Below are 20,545 nucleotides of genomic sequence, written 5' to 3' on the forward strand. Positions count from 1 at the left end.
CCAGGCGCAGTGGCTCACGCCTGTAATCCCAGCTCTTTGGGAGGCCAAGGCAGGCAGATCATGAGGTCAAGAGATTGAGACCATCCTGGCTAACACGGTGAAACCCCGTCTCTACTAAAAAATACAACAAAAATTAGCCAGGCATGGTGGCAGGCACCTGTAGTTTCAGCTACTCGGGAGGCTGAAGCAGGGGAATGGCGTGAATCTGGGAAGCAGAGGTTGCAGTGAGCCGAGATTGCACCACTGCACTCCAGCCTGGTCGACAGAGCAAGACTCTGTCTCAAACATAATAATAATAATAATAATAAATAAAGTGTTAAAGATTGTAATAAAATGAAAAATAATTACGTTATAATGTTATATATACGTTAGTTTTTCAAGCCAGGTGGAACTGAAATACTAAGCCTGCAAAAAAGAAAAAAAGCAGGACATAAAAGCATATATACAATAGCATCACAATTATTACATTTATTTTTCTGTGTATTCCTAATTGTCTGGCCTGAACATAGATTTTTTTTGACATGGAATACTATTTTATTTGTATTTATGCTTTTAATTTACACGAATGGCATTGGGTAATCGACCTCATTCTGTTTCCTTTTTTTACTCAATACTTTAAAAAATTATTAATAGGCCAGGTGCAGTGGCTCTTGCCTGTAAGCCCAGCACTTTGGGAGGCAGAGGTGGGTGGATCACCTGAGGTCAGGAGTTCGAGACTGGCCTGGCCAACATGGTGAAACCCCGCCTCTACTAAAAATACAAAAATTGGCCAGGAGTGGTGGTGGGCACCTACAATCCCAGCTACTCGGGAGGCTGAGGCAGGATAATCGCTTGAACCCCGGGGACGGAGGTTGCAGTGAGTCAAGATTGTGCCACTACACTCCAGCCTCGGCAACAGAGCAAGACTCCATCTCAAAAAAAAAATTTTTAATAGACTTTACATTTTTACAGCGGTTTTAGGTTCACAACAAAATTGAGTGGAAAGTACAGACATTTCCCATAAGCTCTCCACCCACACAGCACAGCTTCCCCCATTATCAACATCCCTCACCAGAATGGTACATTTGTGACAGTAAGTGAACAACATTGACACATTGTTATCACCCAAAATCCACAGTTTATATAGGGATGTCTCTAGGACTGTACAGTCTGTGGGTCTGGACGAACGTATAATGACACGTATCCACCATGATAGTACCATACAGCACAATTTCACTGCCCTAAATATTCTCCATGTTCCACCGACTCATTCCTTCCTCCCTTCTAACCCTTGGCAACCAATGATCCTTTTACTGTCTCCATAGTTTTGCCCTTTCCAGAATGTCATATAGTTGGAATCACACAGCATGTTTTCAGATTGGCTCAGTCATATTCATTTATGTTTCCTCCATGATGTATTTTCATGGCTTGATAGCTCCCTTTTATTTTATTTTATTTTATTTTATTTTATTTTTGGAGACAGGGTCTCACTCTCACGCAGGCCGAAGCTGGAGTGCAGTGGTGTGATATTGGCTCACTGCAACCTCTGCCTCTCAGACTCAAGTGATCCAGTGATCCTCCCACCTCAGCCTCTGAGTAGCTGGGACTACCAGTGCATGCTACCATGCTGGCTAATTTTTGTATTTCTTTTTGTAGAGACAAGGTTTCACCGTGTTGCCCAAGCTGGTCTTAAACTTCTGAGCTCAAGTAATCTGCTTGCCTCGGCCTCCCATAGGATTACAGGCATGCACCACCATGCCCACTCTACCTCTTTTTAGCACTGAATAATATTCCATCGCCTGGATGTACCACAGTTTATTTATCCGTAACCAAGAAGGACATCTTGGTTACTTCCCAAGTTTTCGATTATGGATACAGCTGCTATAAACATCCTTGTGCAAGTTTTTCTGTGGACAGTTTTCAATTCATTGGGGTATGCCGAGGAACACAATTACTGCATCATGTGGCAACAGTGTATTTAGTTTTATAAGGAGCTGCCAAACTCTCTTCCAAAGTGACTGTACCCTGTTGCGTTCCCACCAGCAATGAATAAGCGTTCCTGTTGCTCTACATCCTTGCCAGCATTTGCTGTTTTCGATTTTTGCCATTCCAATGGGTATGTAGTAGTTTCTCACTGTTGTTTTAATTTGCCATTTCCTAACAACATATGATGTTTAGAATCTTTCATATGCTTATTTTCTGTCTGTATATCTTCTTTGCTGGGCTATCCTTCCAGCTCTTTTGCCCATGTTTAAATCACATTGTTCTTTTTCTTATTATTGAGTGTTAAGGGTTCTTGGCCAGGCACAGTGGCTCATGCCTGTAATACCAGCACTTGGGGAGGCCAAGGCGGGCAGATCACTTGAGGTCAGGAGTTCGAGACCAGCATGGCCAACATGGTGAAATCCCATCTCTACTAAAAATACAAACATTAGCCGGGCATGGTCACAGGTGCCTGTAATCCCAGCTACTCAGGAGGGTGAGGCAGAAGAATCGCTTGAACCTGGGAGGCAGAGGTTGCAGTGAGCCCAAGTTGCACCACTGCACTCTAGCCTGGGCAACAAAGCAAGACTCTGTCTCAAAAAAAAAAAGAAAGAAAGAAAGACAGAAGAGAAGACAAGAGAAGAGAAGGTAAGGAAGGAAAGAAAGAAAAAATATTTTCAATACAGTCCTTTATCAGCTATATCCTTTGCAAATATTTTCTCCTAGTCATGGCTTGTCCATAGACCACTTTTTTTTTTTTTTTTTTTTTTTTTTTTAAGAGACAGGGTCTCACTCAATTGCCCAGGCTGGAGTATAGTTGCATGATCATAGCTCACTGCAACCTGGAACTCCTGGGCTCAAGGGATTCTCCTGCCTCAGCCTCATGAGTAGCTATAACTACAAGTGTGTGCCACCACACCTGGCTACTTTTTTTTAAAGTTAGCCCTATGTTACCCAGGCTGGTTTTAAACTGGCCTCAAGCAATCCTCCCACCTTGGTCTCCCAAAGTACTGGGATTACAGGCATGAGCCACTGTATCTGGCCCATAGATTATATTGCAATCACAATTTAAAGAGTGATATTTAGAATCAATACAAAACAAATCACCCAGGTGTATATCTCAACACCCAGAATGCCTCTGTCATCTAAGGGCCCTGTCATCTTTCTGGGTCCCAGACTCTGATCTCCCTCACCCGCTCCCAGTGGCCATGGCTAACATCTTTCCAACAGCCACTTCCTCGTCTGGCCTCTCTGAGCTCAGCCGTTTGCTCTCTCTCCCTTTTTCAACCATACTCTGAGGTTTTCTCTCCTTCTCCAGGGGCAGAGAGTGAGGCCACATTCTAGGGATACTCCTAGGGCTGAATTCCTTCTGGGAGAGGACAGTGGACCAGGAACAGCATGGTACTGAGGCACCAAGCACCGGAAAGTAGAATTTGTTTTGGGTCTGGGAGTCAGAGCAAAGGGAAAGCAGAGGGGAAGGACCATGACAGGGATGTCAAGAAAAGACAGGCCTGGAATGAGGGCACCTCAGCCCAACTCTGCGGGGCTGTCTCCTCCCAGGCAGGCCAGAACACCTTTCCTAGCACCCACAGGGCCAGGCCCAGCTCTCTCCCAAGAGAAATGAAGAAAACTGGAGGTGAACAAGAAGCAGAATGGTGAGGGGGGCGGCTTGAGGAATAGAGCCTGGAACCCAGGAGCCCTCCTGGCTCTGGTCCCTGGCCTTCTCCCCTCCTGCCCTGGATCCTAGGACTAGAGAGTAGGAACAGGCCAGCAGAAGGGCCCTCCAGTGGGTGCCTGATTTTTTTCTTTTTTTTTTCTTTCTTTTTTTTTTTTTTGAGACAGAGTCTCCCTCTGTCGCCCAGGCTAGAGTGCAGTGATAGGATCTCTGATTACTGCAACCTCTGCCTCCCGAGTTCAAGCGGTTCTCGTGCCTCAGCCTTGTGAGTAGCTGGGACAACAGGCACATGCCACCAGGCCCAGATAATTTTTGTGTTTTTAGTAGAGACGGGGTTTCACCATGTTGGCCAGGCTGCTCTCGAACTCCTGACCTCAAGTGATCGGCCTGCCTCAGCCTCCCCAAGTGCTGGGATTATAGGCGTGAGCCACTGTGCCCAGCCCTGGGTGCCTGTTTTTCATCCCTTTGTGCCTTTTAGCTCTTGGGGATCAGTAGTAGGTAGGGCAAGGGCCAGGGAAGTCTGCTGCACACATTACTTTGTAATTACAAAAAACAAGTCTTTTCATCTTTGGACAAGGATGACTGCTCCCAAAGGCCTGCTTTGCTGGTCTCTATCTCCTTCTTTCTTCAGTCCTTAGGCTTAACTCAATCTTACTGTTTCCCAACATAACAGATTTCTCGTTTGCAAAATTGGGATAATAATTGTCTCTCTGTCCTAGAGTTACTGCCACCATTAAATAAGTCAGTATACACAGAGGGCTTTAAACAGTGACCGGCACATAGATATACTTTGTGAGTGTTTGCTACTATTCTTACTACAGCACTAGGGTTCCAAGGAGTGAAAGATGAAGCCGCTGGGTGCAGTGGGGGAGGTGGAGAAGTCTGGGTCAGTGAACAGGAGAGATTGGTAGTGGGGGACACCAGGACAGGGCCGGGGGGCAAGGAAGAGATGCAAGCCGCCAGAAGAGGAGTCTTGCCAGGGGCTGGACCACAGGTGCAGGTGCACTCTCACTAGCAGGTAAAGAGGTGAGGAGGCTGGCAGCTGGGAGGAGCTATGCACCATCTGCAGGACTGATCTGTTTTGTAGGGCAAAGTAGGCCCCAGGGCAGACTGTCCTGGTTCTCCTGTCACTGTGAAAAGGCACACAACTTGCCCACTTAGAGCACAGTCCCCCACTCCTGCCCCTCCCACCCTGCCGAAGACCCTTGGACCACCCAGGCACAGGGTAAGGGGGATGGGGTGGTAGGTCGATGTCAGCACTGGGGGCTCGGATCCAAGCCCCTTCTCCTGCACCAACACCAAAGTAGGAACAAACCTCAGTGAGGCTTTGGTTTTTGACAACCTGAAGGCTTTCCACAGGTGCCGGGCGAACTCAGCTGTTTCTTGCATCAGGGGAGTGGAGACCTCCTGCCTGTAACCCCCTCCCCTCCCAGGTCATGATCCCTCAGGTCCTCAGAGAACAGAAGAGCAGCTGAGGGGCCTGTGGCGGGGGAAGGACCACAACAAAGCCACCAGGTCAGCACCCACATGAGGCCTACTCAGGGTTTTCATGCATGAAGGAAGACACCTTATGCTCCCTCTGGAGCCCCAATACAGGCCCCCAGCTCACCTCTGCAGGCCTCTCCACTCCCTGCAGCCAAGAGTTGGAGAGGCACCTCATGGCAGTCTCTGGCTCCTCACCTCAGCTCTCCTCCCTGTCTCCTCTGAGATCTGAGGTCTTCGTGATGTAAGTGGCAGTATTGCTAAATGGCAATGTTGGTGCTGGGGCCACTTCTCTCCCTGATCTGTGAGAGGGCCTGTCTGGGCAGGGAGGCTGGGGGCAGGGGCTGGTGGGGACATGCTCTGTGCCTGGGGCTGCTGGGGGAGAAGAGAGGAGCCCTTCCGATGCCCTCCATTCCTTTTCTCTCTCCCCTGGCCCCCCGGCCCTCTCCTGGGCAGTGGGTGGGCGGCTGGATCTCCGGAGTGCAGGCTGTGCGTGCAAACATCTTGTGGTCTGCACGTTTCTGCGCTCCCCACCCCACCACAAGCGGAGCCCTGATTGTGTGGCCTGTAGAGGGCGCTGGCGGAACCCTTTGTAAGACCTGCCTAGGAATGAGGGCTTGGGTGAAGGGGACATACCTGAAATACTAGTGCCTCTGGCTATCGGAGCAGATTGCTCAAAACGCACTTCCTGTTTTACAAGGTGTAGTAAGCCATTCATCGAACTCCATCCCAAATTCTGAAATACGAATAAAGTGCCTGGATCAACCTTCCCTGGGAATGGAGAGAGCTGTGTTCCAGTTCTGCTTTGGCAAAGCTGCGAAGGCCGCTCCACCCTCCTTCTTCCAGGCGGGGTCACTGCTGGTTGATAGGAGAGTGAAGTCATGTCTATGAGGGCCAAGAGCAGGAAAAGCTGGGAGTGTGGAGATCACAGAGACGTAGGGCTGGCAGAAGCATGGGAGGTGACGGGGAAGCCCAGTGGAGGAGCGCTTGCTTCATCCTGGCACCCTGAGCAAGGTCATGCCCGGTCCCCGAGGGACCAGACCCCGCCAGGGAAAGGAGAGTGGGCAGCAGCTCCCCCTGCCCCCCCGCCAGGCCCTCACAGTCAGTGCCAGGGTGTGAAGCTGGTGGGGGGAGGGTGGAGAATAACATATTGTGGGAGCTCCAAAGATTCGAATCATTGAACGAATGCAGAGGAGAAAGGGACAGAAGTAGGCCCAGGTCCTCTGGGTCTTCGTATTCAAAGTGTGGCCATGGACCAGCAGCACCGGATGCTTGTTAGAAAAGCAGACTCTTGGCTGGGCACGGTGGCTCACGCCTGTAATCCCAGCACTATGGGAGGCCATGGTGGGTGGATCACTTGAGGTCAAGAGTTCAAGACCAGCCTGGCCCACATGGTGAAACCCCCGTCTCTACCAAAAATACAAAAATTAGCCAGGTGTGGTGGCAAGTGCCTGTAATTCCAGCTACTTGAGAGGCCGAGGCAGGAGAATCACTTGCACCTGGGAGGCGAAGTTACAGTGAGCTAAGATCGTGCCACTGCACTCCAGCCTGGATGACAGAGCAAGACTCCGTCTCAAAAAAAGAAAAAGAAAGAAAGAAAAGTAGACTTTTGCCCCCTACCTCTGAAATCTGCATTTCAGCACGGGGCCGCCTGCCTCACAGACAGATGTGAGCAATCTAGAGGAGGCAGCAGGGTTGCACTGCCATCCCCACCCATGTCCCTGCACACGTTCGGCTGCCTTGGCTTATGGTGACCCAGAAAGCTCCCCTGCCTTCTGGCCAGACAGGTCTGAGTGGCCTTCTGGAATTCACAGCAGGTGCGGAGTGGGAGCAGCGTGGAGCAGTCTCTCATCCCACTCCCTCTCCACTGTCCCCAGCATCGTCCCCTGGTGCTGAGTGAGCCCTGGTGACAGGCAGGCTCAGAGAAGGCAGCCCAGGAAAGGGGGGATCAGGGGCAGCCCAGAACAGGGTTTCTTGATCCTTGGAGGTGGAGCTTCCACTGAAAATCTGGTGGAAGTTCTGCTCCCTCTGCCAGAAAAATGGACAGACACACAATGTTGCAAATATGGCAGGGGAAGAATAGATCCTCCAGAGCCCACTCGTCCCGCAGCCGGCAAAATCTTCCCTCCTTCCACTCTGACGGTGTCTGAGTGCCTCCTCCTCCAATCCCCATGCCAGGGCCCCTCTGCCTCAGGGAGCTTGTAGGCCAGACCAAGATGCAAACCCAACGGGACGCCAGCCAAAGCAGAGGGGCCATGGGGGAGCTCCAGGAGGGAGGGGTTTATTTCCAGTCTTGGAGGCAACCTTGAGATTGCAACAAGGCCACAGGCTTTGGAGTCAGCGAGGCTTGCCGTCTGTACTGTGGGGATCCATGCTGCCCCACAAGGACAGCATGAGATCATGGTAACGTGTTGAGAACTACTCCCTCTGGTTAGGGAGGAGGTCACCATCCTAGCTAGGTGTGGCCCCCCACAAAGATGTCCATAATCCAGGACCTGTGAATGTGTTACCTTACATGCCAAAAGGAACTCTGCAGATGTGATTAAATGGAAAGTTTTGAGATGAGGAGATTATCAGAGTTTATCAGATGGGCCCAATATAACCACAATGGTCTTTATAAGGGAGACAAGGGTGTCAGAGTCAGCGCAGGTGTGAAAATGGAAGCAGGGTAGAAAGACAGGGACATTTAAAGATATTACATAGCTGATTCTGAAGATGGAGGAAGGGGCAGCCGCTAGAAGTCAGCAAAAGCAAGGGAATGGGTTCTCCCCTAGAGCCTCCAGGAGGAACGCAGCCCTGAGGACCCACTGCAGACTTCTGGCCTCCAAAACAGTAAGATTGTACATTTCTGTTGCTTTCAGCTGCTAAGTGTGTAGTGATTTGTTACAGCAGCCAAAGGAAACTAATACGCTAGGCCTTGCCAGGTAGAAGCCAGAGCCTGCTGCGGGAAAGCTGTGGGGCAGAAGGGAGGTCAGAGGGGAATTTTGCAGAAGGGCAGGGCAAGGGCTGAGCCTGCAATGAGAGGGAGGAGGGGCCAGGCCCTGAGTGCTCAGCCTATGACCTCACCCTTGGCCAGCTGAAGCTGCCCTGGCACCCGGATGCCTGTCAGCCTGGGGTTATATGCCTGACTGGACCAGAAAGGGATGCCTGTGTAGCCAGTCCTGAGGCAAGGGTGGGGGTGTGACAAAGAAGTTTGATGCCAGAGAGGGAGCCCACTCAGCCCCGGGGCTGCAGAGCACACATGAAGGGAGGGAGGAGGCTGGTGGGGCTGGCACAGTGCCCTGTCGCCCAGGGCCCCCTGCCAGCTCAGTCCTTCTCTACCTCTCTCCTACTGATAGGAAGAACCTCCACCCCACTCTTCTCTTTCCTTTCTCCATCCCCAGCCTATTCTGCCCTCCCCCGGGAGAGTGGGAGGAGCAGGGACTTTGGGGCTAGAGATTGAGGCTGTGGGCTGGGTGATGGCTCATGCCTATAGTCCCAGCATTTTGGAAGGCTGAGGCAGGAGGATCATTGAGGCCAGGAGTTCGAGACCAGCCTGGGCAACATGGTGAAACCCCATCTCTATACAAAATACAAAGAAAAAATTAGTAGATGTAGTGGCATGCACCTGTAGTCCCAGCTAATCAAGAGACTGAGGTGAGAGGATCGCTTGAGCCTGGGAGGTCAAGGCTGCAGTGAACCGTAATTATGCTACCACACTCCAGCCTGGGTGATAGAGTGAGACCCTCTCAAAAAAATAAAAATAGAAATAGAAAGAGTGAGGCTGGGTCACAACCTCAGCTCAGTGGCTGAGAAGCTGGGTGACCTTAGGCAAATTACTATGCCCCTCTGAGCCTGTTTTCTCCCCTGGAAACGAGGATGATTGTAGTCCCCACTTCCCAGGGCTGTATTAAATGGCACCACGCATGTTAACACAGTGTCCAGCATACAGTCATCCCTCCAAGTGCCATCTTTGTGTTATCCTGTATACACTGTATTACCCACAAATACAAAAGAAGGTTGGTCTCCCCTGCCAGCTGCCTGGTTCCTCAAGGGAGCACGTTTCCTCTCGATATCTTTGTATCCTCAACCTTGCTGTATATTTCCTGATGCAGAATGGATGATGAATATAGGTTTTATGCATTCATTCAGCATTTAGCAAGTATTTATGGGTGACAGCGCTTTAGGGGATAAAAACATATCAGGGAAAACAAACACTCTGCATATATTTATTTATGTTTTAGAGTCCGGGTCTGGCTCTATTGCCCAGGCTGCAGAGGCATAATCACAGCTCACTGCAGTCTTGAACCCCTGAGCTCAAGGGATTCCCCTGCCTCAGCCTTCTGAGTGGCTGGCATCACCATACCTGCCTATTTTATTTATTTATTTTTTGTAGAGACCGAGTCTCACTGTGTTGCCCAGGCTGGTCTCGAACTCCTGGGCTCAAGCCATCCTCCTGCTTTAGGCTTCTTAAATTGCTGGGATTACAGGCAGGAGCCACACACCACACAGCCCAGGCACTATGCATACAAAGAGAGAGTATGTTTGTGATGTGTTATGGAGAACAATGAAGCAGGACGGGCAGGGATGGGGTCAGAGAGTGACAGTGTGTCGGGGGTGGCAAGGGGGTTCAGGGAAGGTCTAACACGATGCTCTTGAGCACAGACCCAAAGAAAGTGAGGGAGTGAGCCACGGGGTCTGGGGTGAAGAGGAGGGCACTGGCACTGGAAGACAGTAAGGAGGCCAGCATGACCAGGACAGTATGGGTAGGGGACAAGCAAGAGAAAGCCTGAGACAGTGGAGGCCTGATCATGAAGGACCTGTGGGCCCCAGCAAAGACTGACTTCCTCTTTGACCCTAGAGAAACCAGTGGAGTGTTTTAAGCAGAGGAACTACCTGCTCTCATTTACATTTTAGAATAATCACCTTGGCTGCTGTGTATTGAGAAAATTCTGGAAGGAGGCAACAGTGGGGGCTAGGAAAATTGGAGCCCTTTGCAGTAACCCAGATGGAAGATGGTGATGGTTTGAGCAGCATTGTTGCAGAAGAGACTGGAGGAAGTGGTTAAACTGAAGGTAGTGCTAATGGGATTTGCCGATGGATTAAATATGAAGTGTGTGCCAAGCATGATGGCTCATGCCTGTAATCCCAGCACTTTGGGAGGCCAAGATGGGAGGATAACTTGAGGTCAGGAGTTCAAGACTAGCCTGGGCAACAAAGTGAGATTTTGTCTCTACAAAAATAAAAAATAAAAAATTAGCTAGGAGTGGCAGTGTGTGTCTGTAGTCCCAGCTACTCAGGAGGCAGAGGTAGGAGGATTGCTTAATCCTAGGAGGTTGAGGCTGCAGTGAGCTATGATTGTGCCACTACCCTCCAGCCTGGGAGACAGAGCAAGACCCTGTCTCATAAATAAATAAATAAATAAATAAATAAATAAATAGTGAGAGAAAGTGTAGTCAAGAATGACTCCAAGGGTTTTTGTATTGTTTTGTTTTGTTTATCTGAGCAACCAGAGGAATGAATTTGTTAGTTTTTAAGATAGGGTAAATGTAAGGAGGACCAGGTCTGGGAGGGTGGCAGGGTGTGTGATGTTAATTATATGTGTCAACTTGACTGGACCACAGAGTGCCCAGGTATTTGTTTAAATATATTTCTGAGTGTGTCTGGGAGGGTGTTTCTGGATGAGATTTACATTTGAATCAGCTGATTGAATAAAGCAGACAGCCCTCCCCAATGTGGGTGGCCCTCATCCAATCCATTGAAGGCTTGAATAGAACAAAAAAGGCTGAGTAAGAGAAAATCTCCTCTCTCTGCCTGTCTTCGAGCCGGGACGTCAGTCTTCTCCTGCCTTTGGACTCTGGACTTACACCATCAGCTCTCCTGGTTCTCAGGCCTTTGGACTCGAACTGGCACTACACCATTGGCTCTCCTGGGTCTCCAGCTTGGCAACTGCAGGTCTTGGGACTTGTCAGCCTCCACAATGATGTGAGCCAATTCTTTATAATAGTCTGTCTCTCTCTCTCTGTCTCTCCACAAACACACACATTTTTCTTTTTAGAAAAATATTGTATGATTGGTTCTGTTTCTCTGGAGAACCCAGACTACTACAGGGAGTCAGAAATTCAGCATTGGTTACGGTCAGTGTGAGATGTGGAGTAGGCAGGGAGATGAGAGCTCGAGGGAATGGAGAGCAGGTAATTGAACTGGATTTGAATCCTCCAAATATGTCCCTTGACCTACTTGAAGTCAGTTTTCTCCTCTGAACAGTCCCTGGAACAGAATCCTTTCCTGCATCTCCTCTCCCCAGGTAGTCCTGGTTTCCAGCTTTGTGTCCTCCTTGGCAAGCTCTCCTGTCCTGAAACCGCAGAGGGGCCATATGACCTCCAGTCTGAACTGCTATTCCCTGTCCCTCTGTGGTCCTTTGCCAGGAGAAGGCCCCACCATGAGGTCAGGGGAGACCCTGAGCAGAGAGGTCTCCCCACACCAGGTCAAGCAAGGAAAGAGCTCAGCTGGAAGGGGCTGGATTTATTCTTGCCTCTCTCCGGCCACTCTTGCAGCTCCTGGCTTCCTGGCAAGCCTCTCCACCAGCGCCCTCACAGGGCTTGGACACTTCACAGCTGCTGGGAGAAAGAATGGAATGGACCCAAGGACATCCAGGCAGGCCCAGGCCCTACCTGCTGGCAACTTGGGCAAGTCACTTTCTCTCTCCTAGCCTCGTCGTCCCATCCATCATAAAGGAACAGGCATTACTGCTATAGGTTGCCGAGGATAAGATACACCTTTACAGCATAGTAATGAATGGCGGCAGAAAACAGGTCTTTTAGGTTCCTCTCCCCACCTAGCCAGCCTCTTTTCTTTCTGGGAGATGAAATTAGTTTACCCCCAAACCCCGCCTGTCCTTCGGAAGCCAAATTTTACTACGGATGCAGGTAACCAGGGAATGGTTGCCAAAGGCCGGGCTTTGAAAAGAAGGGCTGCTTGTTGCCTAGGAAACTGCCCCACTCCGGGTTCCCTGGGGTCCCACCGGTCGATGGGTCTCGGCGCCATCTGCCGGACACAGTGCCACACTGCTTCTGAAGCTCCCAGACCCGGAGTCCCACAGCCTGGAACAGGGAACACTCCTCTTCCCCTGCCCATTCTCCCCCACAGCATCACATAAAAGTTCTTTGCTCCTTTTGCCCCCAGACTTTCCCAGAGATTAGAGGCATGGGAAGGAGTTGGAAGCACTGTGGAGGGTGGGAGCAATGTCCTTCTCTACACATAAAGAAGGAGGACAGGAAAGCAAGACTCCTGGTAGCCTGAGGTCCAAGAAAGTCTCTCCCCTAGTTGTTTTCCCGAGGCTTGCAGTCCTCTTGGAAACTGTTTCCCACTATCTGCCTTTCCACAGGGAGGGAGCCATGGAAATGAAGAGGTTAAAGTTGAGGTAGGAGAGTGACATGTGGGTCACCGCAAGGTCCTGGTGCCACATCCCCTCCTGGGGAACCGCTCAGCTCCCACTGCTTCTAGACCCGAGTCCCCTTTTCTTCTCTGGGAGAACCTTCCTACCCACCTGACAGTTGCCAGGTGAACCCCTTGGAGCCTCAGATCGTCCTGCCCACTGGCAGAAGAGGGAGAAGCAGAAAGGTGCCTGCTATGAGACCAGGACTCCTGAGTTCAATACCCGCCCAAGGCAGTCCCTGGGCTTGGCCACCGTGAGATCAGCCTGCCCTGAAAAGTGAAGGGGGAAGTGAAATATCTGAAGTTGGGATGCCTGGGGGTGAGGGTGTACCTCTTTCCCTTTTAGGATCATAAGTAGAGAAACTGAGGCACAGGGTGAGCGAAAGGCTGCTCTTTACCTGTTCCAGGCTAATACCACATCTTGCTATCCAGATGTCCCCTCTCCAACTCTAGCTGGGCTGGGGTGGGGGTGGGGGGTGAAGCTGACTTGGGAGCCGACACCCTGGCTCTCAGCCCAGAAGCTGATGTTGTCAATGGGCTTAAGAGCAGGTGGAGCCGGAGGCTGGGGACCAGGTCTCCTGGGTCCCTGATCCCACCTGTTTTCCCTCCTGAGCTAAGCCAGAAGGGTAAGCAAGGAGGAGGCTGGCGACGGTGATGCCTGAACCCTGCAGGTGAGAAGCCCTGCTCTGAGGACAATAGGTGTGAGAGGTGGGGCTGGGTACTCTGGCCTAGAAGAGGCTGCATGCGGCTGGAGGCTCCCACCTGGCCAGCTGCCCTCTGCCCAGGTTCCCTGCCTCCAAACTCTCCTCAGCAGGAGGCAGGAAGGCTTCAGGGGTAAGGTGAGGTGGGCAGGGTTGGCCCTGCAACCTCCTGGTTAGCTGAGTCTGAGTGTCAGGCTATAGTGGGGTCAGAGAGGCTGAGGGTGGAATTTGACCCTTACAAGCCAGAAGGGATCCTGAAAGAATAAAAAGCTCTAATGAAGGGGAGAGGGAGGAGCTACCTCCGCCAACCCACCACACCCCAATGGTTGGGTCCTCTCTTCCTCTCCAGCCCTGACTCTGGATGTGAGGAGAGGGGTGGAGGGAAAGACTGAGGGGAGCTGAGTGGCTCACAGCTGGGGCACTGCCCCTGCCTCGCCTCCGGCTGACTGCCCACTTCCTGACTGGCACTGGAACCACAGAAGCTGAAAAGAGCCTCAGAGGGCTAGTCCAGTCCCCCCTGAATGATGGGGCCATGCCATCTGAGGGCCCTGTTCTCAGTCCTTGGAGCCTGGGAGACGGCTAGGGCCACCCACTCCTCCTCCTCTTGGTCTCCCGGGGTACACCAGAGATGGCCCCACTGCTAACCCCCCGTGAGGGTAACTTGACTCTCCTGCTCCACACACCTGCACTGAAGCCCGGGCCTCCTGGTCCCCTGGCTCTACCTGTTGCTCTTGTTCCTGCCCTGGCTGGGGGCGAGGCTGGCTGCCTAGGCTAAGTCCCTGCAGCTCCACCTGGCCTGCAGCTTTGATGCGCTGGCTGGGAGACTGCACTGAGCCATTTCTTTTGTGGTGGCCTGGTGCGGGCTGCCTGAATGCTGATGTTGCTGCAGGGATCCTGGGGCACTGGCTGGCTGCACGCTGGCAGTGTGCCCTCTCCCTGGGTGGGTACACCTTTGCGCAGATGCCACTGCCCACGAGCTGGGACCTGGGGCACCACAGCAGCATGCTTCAGCACCTGTGGGGCCACATCTTCGACAACCTGGTGGTGAGCAGCCTGGACCACATGGTGCTGGGTGTGTGTCAAGGAGGGATGAGGGGGCACGTGCGCTGCGCAGACCTGGTTGGACCTCAGGGGGGCAAGTAGTACTGCTGACCAAGGCATCTCTGATCTGCATTTCTCCCAAATGTGGCTCTGAGCTGCCTCTGAATATCCACCTGCTGTGGCCTTCCTACCCAGAGTCTCTCTCCCTTTGTCCCACTTGAGCCTCCTGCACTGTGGCTGAATTTGCAACCCAGAGTAAGTGTGTCGCCTGGGTCCAGACTTACATGCGTTTATCACCCAGGCAAAGGGAGAGCCCATAGGACACAATAAGACTCATTTACTCACGCCTGTAATCCCAGCACTTTGGGAAGCCGAGGCAGGCGGATCACCTGAGGTCAGGAGTTCAAGACCAGCCTGGCCAACATGGTGAAACCCTATCTCCACTAAAAATACAAAAATTAGCTGGGCGTGGTGGTGGGCACCTAGATTATGCCACTGCACTCCAGCCTGGGTGACAGAGAGAGATTTTGTCTCAAAAAAAAAAAGACTCATTTACTGAGCACCTGTAACCTTCCTCATTTGTTCTCACATAATCCTTGCAATGAAGCCTGGGGGTGGGTGCTGTGTCATCTGCTTTTCTTAGGATGCGTGCTGTGACAAGTCTCAGACCATATAACTAGATGCATGGAATTCCTCTACAACAGTAATCTTCTAACTTTAGAATGTATCACAATTGAGGGGCTGAGTAGCAACCCAGAAGCCCAGACCTCATCCTACTACGGCAAGCCTAGGACTTGTTTGTTATTAGCTCTCCAGGTGATTCTGACATGCACCAAACTTCCAGGGCCACCGTGCTAAAACCTCCTCTCAAAGGGCCATACTAATGCTACCATACCTTAAGGGGGAGATCACTGACTTACAAGGTAATTCATCCTATTGGTCAGCTCTATTAACCAACTAGGTTTAGTTCAAAACGGAACCTCTCCCTTTGAACCACTCACGCTCTTGATTCAGAGTGACTTGGCATTTATCTGAAAACGCTTAGATCCTTCCAATCTCAATGGCTGGTCAAGCTGCTTCCTGCATGATTTTTGTAAACCAATGCACAAGACAAACCACGAAACTTGGCCCTGTTTTGGTCCATCCCCTCTCATCTTCAACCATCCCCTGGGACCTGGGCATTGTCCTCCCTCCCTGCTAGGTCACCTCTGACTCAGGTGCTCATCAAAGCCAGACTCCAGGGCACAAGGCCTCCCAGGACTGTCAATGACCCATTCACTTTGCAAGAACTCCTGGAGCAGATGCTGAACCAGCTCTGAGCCCATCTGATAGTCCTGCTGTCTAGCTCTTTCTTGTCCCTAGAAGCACACAGCTAAAAAATGATGCAGTGAAAGGCTGGCCCTTGAGCAAATAGCTCTCTGGCAGAAGGGGTCTGGGAGAGGGCAGGTATTGGTACAGCATGGCAGCAGGGAGCTGAGGGGCCCCTCCCTTAGCCATAGGAGTGTATCCAGATCTTCTCCTTGGTCTGCTCATTCCCGCCACCCAAGGACCCCCTGGCCATCTTCCCTGCCTCTGCCCACTTGAGTGATGGCTGTATGGAGTGGTGTCTGTACCTTCGATGGACAGCTTTGTGCCCACTGCCCAAAAACAGAGGCATAGGAAGGCAATACGAATGTTCCAAAACCTCTCAACTCTAGGGGTATTCAGCAGCCCATGTGACAGTACTGTCTGCACTAGTGGGAACTGAGGCTGGGAGGCAGCTCCTGAGGCACATATGAACAGTGGGAGCTGACCTACTCTGCTTTGTACCTATAGGTATGTTTCGGCAGATGAGACCACAGGCCCTGGCCATGCTGTACTGCCACCTGTGCCCTGGCTGCACCATGTGGCATGATGAGGCTGCGGTGGACGTTTTTCGGCAGCCGGGTGAGGCCCCGATGCTGGAATTCTACAGCCGTGATGACCCTCCACAATGCTGCCTGGCTGCAGGAGTTGCTGAGCAGTTTGCAGCAGGTGAACTTGCCAGTGTGGCACAAGCCTGTGAGACCTCCTGACATGGGGCCCACCTGCGCCAACACGCCCCCACCCCACCCCCAGTACCGCAATGCCCTCATACCTTCCTGGGGAAGCAGGGCCTGGTGCCACACCCCCCAGCCCAACTCTGATGGGGCTCCAGTCACCCAATGGACAGGGGATACAGACAAGATGGTGGAGGCGTTGAGACCTGCTTGATTTATTCCGAGTAGTTAACACACAATGACGCAACTGTGATCCCAAAGTGTGCAAAGTTAAAGCCTTCAACTGCAGCTGAGGAGAGGGGAGGAATGGTTCACCTGGGGAAGGTGGTGAGTCAGGAATGACAGGCAGGCGGCCATGACCAGGGCAGCTGCCTCCCCAGGGCCAGGGACAGGGGATTGGCCTGAGGAGCAGGACCCAAGGGTAGCCCAGGCCCGGGGAAGGGGGCAGAGACCTCCCCTTGGCCTGGGTCAGGAGCTCAGAAGTGCCACATGGCTGAGGGGGCAGCGGCCCAGGAAGGGCCAGAGGCAGGGCCAGGAGAGCACCATTTCCTGGGGGGCTGGGGGCAGGGAGGTGCCCTACAGGAGAAGCCAGGAGGGGCCACCTGCCCCTGGGGTAGGGGCCGGGCTGGAGCAGGCTGCAGCAAGAAAGACCTGAGGCAGGCGCAGGGCCTGAGAGCCCGGCTGGCTGGGCTCAGGGGGGCTCCCAGGGCAGCCTGGCCCAGGGAGCAGTCCTGACTGCAGGGGATGCCGAGTGAGGGGCAGCAGCCCCCTCAGGACCTCCCCTCCTCTCTCCCTGGAAAGGAGCTGGGGAACCCGTAGTGCAAATCTGTGGATCACTCAGTTATGGAGGGAGGCTGTGCCCAAAAGTGGACATTGGGGTGCGCCCCCTCCACCACCTCGGCCTCCACCGCTGTCCTCAGTACAGCCGCTTCTCGTAACTGTGGGGACAAGGCAAGAGGGGGAACAAGAGTGGGTGTGTGGACCCTGCTCCCTCCCAAAACCATTTCCCCAGGGCCCCCAGATGCGGGAGAGAGCAGAGAGCCGAGGAGCCCTGGGATCTCAGCCGTAGCGGGCAGGAGGAGGGCCTGGAGCAGGCCTTGGGCCTCTGTCCTCCCCCAGGCCAGCGTTCCCTGAAGAACCATGCTGGATCCAGAGATGGCCATGCTCCTTTGGGCCATTGCCATATCTGAGTGGACTGTCCTCAGTGCCCAGGGTGGAGGGACAGCTCAGGCAGGCACGGCCCATCCTCATGGAGCAAGCTCCAACCTGGGGCCAAACCTCTGCTGCCTGTGTCCACACCTAGCCCCGGGCCGGCAGGCACAGTGGCCTAGGCTGCTTGTGGTCACGGGGTCCAGTCTAAGATGGGGCAGCCTTAGGCCTGAGGTCACAGGCGTCTCTCTGCAGCCAGAAAGGGATCTATGTTTCAGTTGGATGAGGGGACATTGCTGGTTTCCTCCACGATGGTGTTGGAGTTAGGGGGCCGGGGGGCCCAAACCCAGGGTCCACATCTCATGGCTACACCCCAGCACCCTCCCACTCCCACCCAATACCCACCCCCACCTCCAGCCCAGGTCCCACCCAGACTGCCCCTGCTCTACTCTACGCTTGGCCCGGGCAGCGCGTTTACTTACACGGCAGAAAGGTATAGCTACGGAAGGGTGGGGCGGAAAGAGACACAGGTTAGACGCCCGCTGATGCCTGGGGACAGGGCTCCTGACCAGGGTGGGGCGCATGCCTGCAACTACTGCTGCCAACGGAACTGCTGCCAACGAGCACTGCCCCCGCCCACGGTTGCCCCAGTGCTGGCCCTGGCATCTGTCTCTCTGCCCTTGTCCCTGCCAGACGGGTCACACCCGCATCTTCTGCCTGGCTGCCTGGTGCCACCACCAGCCCCTGCCACCAGCCACCAAGCTTCCTGAGCAAGCAAGGGCTGGGAGTCCAGGTACAGTGAGTGGCCACACCTCCTGTGCCCTGCTCGGAAGAGGCCCGAGGGAAGGGGAGGGCCTGCTTGCATGGGGGCTAAAGGATGAGGAACAGGGTGGCTGGGCCCTGGAGGAGAGGGTGCGGGGCCATCCTGCAGCAGCATCTGTCCCTGCTGCAGGTGGTCCATGGGGTCCCTTGACCTCAGCTTGGCCTCACAACCCTGGCCCCACCTGCCCAACCCACTGCCTGCAGGTGACAGTGAGGAGGCCACCACACTTACGAGTGCAGGCCATGGACGCCACCCTCGATCTGCGCCGACATGGTCCGCTTCTCAAACTTGAGCTCTCCTGAGTACATCATGGACCTAGGAAGCAGGTAGGTGGAGCGGGTCAGGGCCACCACGGGTGGAGAAGAGCGAGAGAAAGGAAGCAGGAGCCGCCCCAGTCTCAGCACTCACCGAAGGACAGACAGGCTGCGGGCCCCGATATCCTGGCAGCCGTGTTGGATGCCCGCTATGAGGTAGGGCACGAATTTCTGAATGGACCCTTTGTCCTGGATGGAGCCCGAGACACCCTGTGCGATCTTCACCTTATCCCCCTCGCTGCGTGGAAGGTGAAAGACTGAGCCCAGCAGCTTGAAGCTCAAAGGACCCCACCCCACCTCTTAAGGGCACAAAGGGGATACCGCCCGGGAAGGTCCCCCAAGCCACCCCTCGCTGGGCTCTGAGTCAGGTGGCCCAGGGACAGATCCTGTGTCTGCTACTTATGCCCTGTGCCTCAGTTTCCAGAACCACCATAGGAGGACTGGCTGCCATCTGGGGAAGTCAGTGGCATGAGCGGGCCCTGAAGGGTTGTGGGCTGATCTGCCCGGGTGGGGCCCAGGGTCAGGGAACCTGAAGTATCGTTTCTGGCTGCTGCTGCTCTTCTCCATGGCATCCAGTGAGCCCATGCCCCGGTACTTCTTGAGCCGCACCCCGTCTGAGAAGAAGTACTCGCCAGGGGCCTCCGTGGTGGCAGCCAGCAGGGAGCCCATCATCACTACAGTGGGCAAGGGATTAGTGCCTCCAGCCCACGAGTGCCCCACCTGGCTTCCAGCCCTCGCCTGCCCAATCCCCAGCACATTTTCCCCTCACCTGTGGAGGCTCCAAGGGCCAGGGCCTTGACCACGTGCCCCACGGTCTGGATGCCGCCATCGGCTATGATGGGCACACCAAAGCGCCGGGCATACTCAGCCACCTTGTACACAGCAGTGCCCTGGGGCCGACCACAGGCCATCACTGGGGGAGGGTGGGGTGCACAAGGCAGAGAAGAGTCAACAGCAACTCTGGGGCCAGGCACGGGGCCAGGTCAGCTCTTCCTCCTGTGCACTACCTCTAGTCAGGAAAAGGGAGCTGGATGGTGTTTCTGAGGCATAACACAGGTGCTGGCAAATACCACCAGGATGAGTGTCACTCCAGGGATCTTGGCCACCCCACCCCTAAGAGCATGACAGGGGATTCTGATGGGGCATCGGAAGTGGCCTTCAGAGCCCAATGTCCCCAGACGGGTGGCCACAGCCTTACCTGCTCTCAAGGTACAAGTTCCCCCTCAAAGCTTTCGTTTGCAAAAACTGTTACCAGGGTTAGGTACTATGGTCCCCTTTGGGATACTGGTTTGCATTTCTTCAAGTCTAAGTGTCCACGGTCCTTCAGTGTTAGGTTTTAGATGGGGACTGTAAGGACCAGCACCTATCTCGGGACGGACGCAAAGCTGGATAAACCAGAGATGGCGCCTCTCATTTGTTTTCTCCCTACTCTACCTCAAGGCTTTGAACAGTACCTGAGACAAGTAGGTGCCTAATGAATATTTGTTAAGTGGGTGAGAGAGGGCCCTCATTTCACCATGGTAGCCAGCTAAGGCGAAGGGCACAAACCTAAATAGCAGAGGCTCTGAAGACCAAAAGGGAGAGCTGTTTGGGCCAGGAAAGGCCAAATGCGTCACTCAGTGTTGTGGAGAAATGGCCCTCACAGGAGGGGCCGGGTACATCTCCTCAGGCCAAGCTAGGACCCCAGTCTTCCAGGCAGCCACCCCACAAGTCAGACACCAGCCTCCAGGGAGTACTTCCTCAATAACCACATGGGGGACACATGTCAGGGTCCCCCTTTCCCACTTCATGTTCAGAAACCCACCCTGCAGAAGGGCTTTGTAATTGGGTGGAACTCCCCTCTCCCCAACCAGATGGTGAAGTGGGTGTATAATATATCCTTATATATTCAGGGACACGTCGTCTCTGTGTCTTAAATATGTGCCTTGTCACAAATCAAATCCAAACCCTGAGGTTCCAACAAG

General features: G+C 53.4%; 2 protein-coding genes across 10 annotated transcripts in view; one reads left to right on the forward strand and one right to left on the reverse strand.

Annotated features, from left to right (window-relative positions):
* The first annotated feature begins 10,957 nt into the window (after window positions 1-10,957).
* Window positions 10,958-20,537, forward strand: LOC123572300 (uncharacterized). The gene is made up of 3 exons (XM_045388438.3): window positions 10,958-11,083; window positions 11,406-11,787; window positions 16,093-20,537. The coding sequence occupies exons 2-3, from the start codon at window positions 11,475-11,477 to the stop codon at window positions 16,329-16,331; spliced, it is 552 nt and encodes a 183-aa protein (XP_045244373.2). The 5' UTR covers window positions 10,958-11,083; window positions 11,406-11,474; the 3' UTR covers window positions 16,332-20,537.
* The window catches only part of IMPDH1 (inosine monophosphate dehydrogenase 1), a 66,548-nt gene continuing 62,489 nt past the window's right edge, over window positions 16,487-20,545 (reverse strand). For all 9 annotated transcript variants that reach the window (XM_005550693.5, XM_045388434.3, XM_065542534.2 and 6 more), the window contains 5 exons: window positions 19,351-19,494; window positions 19,111-19,255; window positions 18,676-18,819; window positions 18,499-18,582; window positions 16,487-17,233 (listed from right to left, as the gene is read on the reverse strand). In XM_005550693.5, coding sequence (XP_005550750.1) covers window positions 17,212-17,233; window positions 18,499-18,582; window positions 18,676-18,819; window positions 19,111-19,255; window positions 19,351-19,494 — 539 coding nt within the window. In that variant the 3' untranslated portion in view covers window positions 16,487-17,211. The remainder of the gene's footprint in view (window positions 17,234-18,498; window positions 18,583-18,675; window positions 18,820-19,110; window positions 19,256-19,350; window positions 19,495-20,545) is intronic.

The sequence above is a fragment of the Macaca fascicularis genome, chromosome 3, assembly GCF_037993035.2.
Source record: "Macaca fascicularis isolate 582-1 chromosome 3, T2T-MFA8v1.1".
Classification (NCBI taxonomy): Eukaryota; Metazoa; Chordata; class Mammalia; order Primates; family Cercopithecidae; genus Macaca; species Macaca fascicularis.